Source organism: Citrus sinensis, chromosome 8 (genome assembly GCF_022201045.2).
Source record: "Citrus sinensis cultivar Valencia sweet orange chromosome 8, DVS_A1.0, whole genome shotgun sequence".
Taxonomy (NCBI): Eukaryota; Viridiplantae; Streptophyta; class Magnoliopsida; order Sapindales; family Rutaceae; genus Citrus; species Citrus sinensis.
This window is the reverse complement of record NC_068563.1, coordinates 27,079,392-27,083,862: the sequence shown is the minus strand read 5'-3', so window position 1 is coordinate 27,083,862 and position 4,471 is coordinate 27,079,392. Positions and strand designations below refer to the sequence as shown.

Sequence of the window (4,471 nt, the reverse complement as noted above, 5' to 3'; positions counted from 1 at the left end):
CTCATTAAAACTACTGTCAGATAACCCGTGGGTAACTTTATGCTTGAATAACACTACAATTGCTGACATTTTAGAGTAGTTTGTACAGCCTGGGTACAATGGAGTCTCAGCATCTCTAACTAAATTTTGAAGTTCCTCTCTTTCTACATATGTATTCTCTGTAGCATTTGCTTCTTGAAAGCATGCTTGATCTTTATACATCCCATAAGTTTCTGTCATTTCAAAATCTATGTATTGATTTGATGTGTATGTATTCCCCTCACCCCTGTATTGCATTGTTGCAGTAGAACTCTCCCCATGAAGGACCCAATTTGTATAAGTCGGATCCATGCCCTTAATAACCAAGTGCTCGTAGACTATATCAAAATGATGGCGTTGTAAATTCTTACAATATCTACAGGGACATACTATAACATCTAAGTTTCCCAAACAAGCACGTGCATTATTGACAAAGTTACGTACTCCCAACCTATAATCCTCTGTGTGTCTACAATAAAGATTTTACCGAACTGGAAAGTTAATTGAATTTCACTAATTTCGTACAAACAAACTGTTTTTTTTTTAAGAGGAAAAATGAAAAATAATATTTAGAAATAAGGCAAAATAATACCTTGATAGGTGAACCCACCCTTTATCCATTTTCGAGCAACTATTAAAACCTGTTTACATGAGCAAATAGTAAGTTGAAATATAAAAAGTTACATAACAATATATTCAAGACAAGAACAAAGTTACACATGACTCTTTCTATTTTATTTTCATAAGACTTTGTATAATTGTTATTTTTTAAATTCAATATCTTCTATATTATTTACTAGTTTAAATGTCAATACAAAAGTAAATAAGAAAAAAATTTATTTATTTTGTAAGAAGAAAACAGACGAATAGTGTATTATTACTATTATTATTTTTTATAAACAAACAATTATCTAAGAGTAAAAGAGACATCTTTTACTAAGAGTAAAACTAACGATACCCATTATTGACAAAGAGTAAAAGAGACACCTTTACATGTTATTTTACTTGCAAAAAAACAATAAAGAATGAAATATATATAAACCTTTTCAATTTCAAGGATGTTGTCTTCTTTGTTCTGGACCACAATCAAAAGCTTCTTCTTCTTGGGACCACAACGTATACACCTGGAATTTTAGATAAAAAAATCAAAGAGTAACTCAATTTAAGTTCCAATAGAGAGAATGTGTGTTAAACAAAAGAAGACCCAAACCTTATTTCTTCTTGACAGTCACGAAGGGGAAGGAATAATTGAGGGATTTTCACCAAGAGGAAGAAGACAAGTAAAGAGAAAGATAATGCTGGAAAGTGAGAAAGTGAGAAAGTGAAAAAGTGAGATAACTTTACCAAGTGCTAACGTTTTGTCTTATTAGTAATTAAGATATTATTTTTTATTAATTGATAATGTAGAGTTTTTTTATTTGTGCCCTTTTTTTTTGGGCTGACAAAAGTGATTTTCATTAGTTAAAAATAATAAATAGATTTGAATGTATTTATGTCATTTTTTATTTAAAAAAATTATTTGTGGTAAAAAAATTTTTTTTCATTTTATACAAAAATAAATTAATGATTTAATAGGATAGATTCAATAATTATATGAATAACCACCTATTATTTAAAATTGGTTGGTTACTTTTTTATTACTAGTTTTTTTAATTTGAAAAGGCTTTATTATTACTATAGAGAAATTATAAATATAAACATTTTTCACCTATGGCAAATTATGTCATGGTTGAAAACAATTGACAACAAACTAAAAAATGTTGTGCTACATTCTCGATAGCAACGTGCCTTTTAGAATGTTGTCGAAAATGAATTTTTTAACAACATGCTTATATTGTACGTTGTTATTTGTCTTACCAAAACCGCCACAATCAGAAAACTGTTGTAATAATGTTTTTCACAACGCGCCTTAAAGCATGTTGTTGAAAGTAAACTTTAAGCAATTTTTAACAACGCACGATCTTAAAATGTTGTTAAACATCATATTTTACAACACGCGTAGCATGCATGTTGCTGAATTCCTGTTGCTATATCTCTTTTTTCTTGTAGTGAATACATCGCATAAACACATGAGCAAGATCATATAGATCTATATCCGTACATATTAAAAATAGGCTTTTCAAACGTGTCAAACATATACATATTGTTTATTGTGATCCATTTAGAAGTTTAGTTTACTTACCTTTTAACATCCATAAGTAACAAATGTGTATATATATCATCGACCTCCAATCTTCTCTTAGTACAATATCTAATTCAGATGACAAACTTGATCTCATGTGTTGCTCACGGCCGAATTAAGAAGAATATTTTCTTTTTTTTCTCTTTTTCTTTTCTTTTCTCTCTTCTTCTTCTTCTTTCCTTCTCTTTCTCTCTCTCTCTCTCTCTCTCTCTCGCGTTAATGGAAAAAGGCAAGCATCTTATGCTTTTTCTATTAGAGTACAAAGATCACTAAGAAATAGAAAAGATTAAAATACCGTTAAGAGAATTGGGGTATTATAGTTGTTACAAGTACCTGGTGTTAATTGGGACTCTATGCTTAATACAGTCAATGCCGCTGAGAATGTACAGAAATTGTACTTGAAGGTAACTCTTAGTTCTAAAATTTGAAATTGAATGTATGTTGCTTTTATTTGATATTAGATGCATAAGGAGGCTAAGAGGTTCCAGAAAAAGGGATGTCCAATGTCTAATGAATTGGGAGTTATTTTTAATAACCAAATGGTGAATTTCAAAGATGTATGTCACTTTGAGAAAGATAACTTGGATATAATTTAGAAGATTCATCATCAAATGCTACCACATCTGCTTTCCTTGGTGAAAGATATCATGAGGAAAATTATACTTCACTGAATGCTCGACGACATCGGTCTCCGACTCCCATAAGTTACCTTGAAGGAAAAAGAGAAGCAAGAGCACTAGATATTGTGGAGGGTTCGAGAGAATGGATTGAAATCACAATTCAGCAGTTCGAACCTTGACCAGACCTGAAGCATCTCCCCGATCCGAGGCATTCTCTATTACCAAATGTGTCAAATGTCTCGAATCCATTGAAGTAGTGGATGGTAGCCCCTACATAAAGGCAGTCAAGAAGTTTAAAGATGTCGACTGGAGAGAGATGTTTATGGCAATGTCTGCACAGAGAAAATTGGTTTGGTTAGCCAGCTTAGAGTTAATGCTTTTAGTTCCACATATAGAATTTGTTTGTTTTTGCCTTTTTGTGAAAGAAAGATTTTTTGTTCGGGTAATTCCAGACAGAAGCTTTGCTCATTCTTGACAGAAAATGTTCTTGCAAAAATATACTGTTCATATCATATAACTCACTGCACTGCTTTATTTGAGACTTAATTTCTTGGTTCATTACTATAATCGATGCTGCACTTAAAGTTAACAAAATAAACGGATAATACTAATTAAGGATGTTGAAACATTGCAAAAATGTTATATTTGCATATTGTAACCAGAACTTTTACAACATATTGTGTTTGTAGATTCTGTATCGACAGTTTTGGTTTGAATATCATTATTGATCTACAACTTGTCGAATTATAAGTAACAATAAACCAATAAATGATGTCTATGGGTACCCTATTACAAATTCAGAAATTAAACCCCAGAGGAGACTGTCTACGAAACCTGTTTTTCGATTGACCATAACTAATTAATAATCAAAGAAACACAAGTTCCCTTGGTTCTTCTCCTCCACTTTGCATCAGCAGTGACATCAACGGCATTTTTCTCGTATCGTTTAACATCTCAACCTCTAAACTCTCTTCCGGCATTGTTTCAGTTTCCACCGTGCTTGTTATCGGCAATGCGACATGCAAGGAAGAACCAGCAGTTACTAAAGACACCAAAGAAGACACATTATTATTATCGTTACTAGGGTTAGGGTTAGGGTTAGGGTTTGCGGTTTTGTTGTTGACAGTGGGTTCTGGAAAGTGAGAAGGAGGCACGTGGTTAAGGAGCCATTGAATGGTCTGCCCGTTACTTTTATGACCAAGTTCTCTTTGTAGTTGTATGAACCGGGCAAGAGTTAGCTCTGGCACCCTCACGCGGCAGTCGCGGCCGTCCACTTTTGCATGCCGATCTGTATTGCACCGCTGCTTATTGTTAGGGTTTTTGAAAAGTTGGCGGGTTTTGGGCTTCTTTTGAGTTGAGTTTTTGGCGAGTTGGAGATTGATGGGTGCCATTGTTATTGCTTCTACTTTTTCTTCTAGCTGAGGTAAAAAGGATTAGGGTTTGATTTCGATGATTCAGAGGTATTTTGATACAAGCTGGCGATAAAAGCGGGAATTCCGAAGCAGATTTCAATTGCTAGTGTTAAGAGTTATATTAACACTAATCTTTTGTAATTCTTTTTTTAGTTAACGGTTAATGACAACATGATAAATGTTCAAATTTCAAATCATTAATCTTTATCAATAACCAAATCCTTTTTTAATACAACCAT

At 32.7% G+C, this 4,471-nt stretch overlaps 1 protein-coding gene across 1 annotated transcript; it reads right to left on the bottom strand.

Annotated features, from left to right (window-relative positions):
* Positions 1 to 3,686: 3,686 nt before the first annotated feature.
* LOC107178329 (transcription factor TCP16) lies at positions 3,687 to 4,211 on the bottom strand. The gene has a single exon (XM_015533293.1). It carries the CDS (start codon positions 4,209 to 4,211, stop codon positions 3,687 to 3,689), a length of 525 nt encoding a protein of 174 aa, XP_015388779.1.
* Between the last annotated feature and the right edge of the window lie 260 nt (positions 4,212 to 4,471).

Excerpts from the sequence above, each read along its gene's own strand:
- LOC107178329 (XM_015533293.1), bottom strand. The coding sequence starts at position 4,211 with ATGGCACCCATCAATCTCCAACTCGCCAAAAACTCAACTCAAAAGAAG.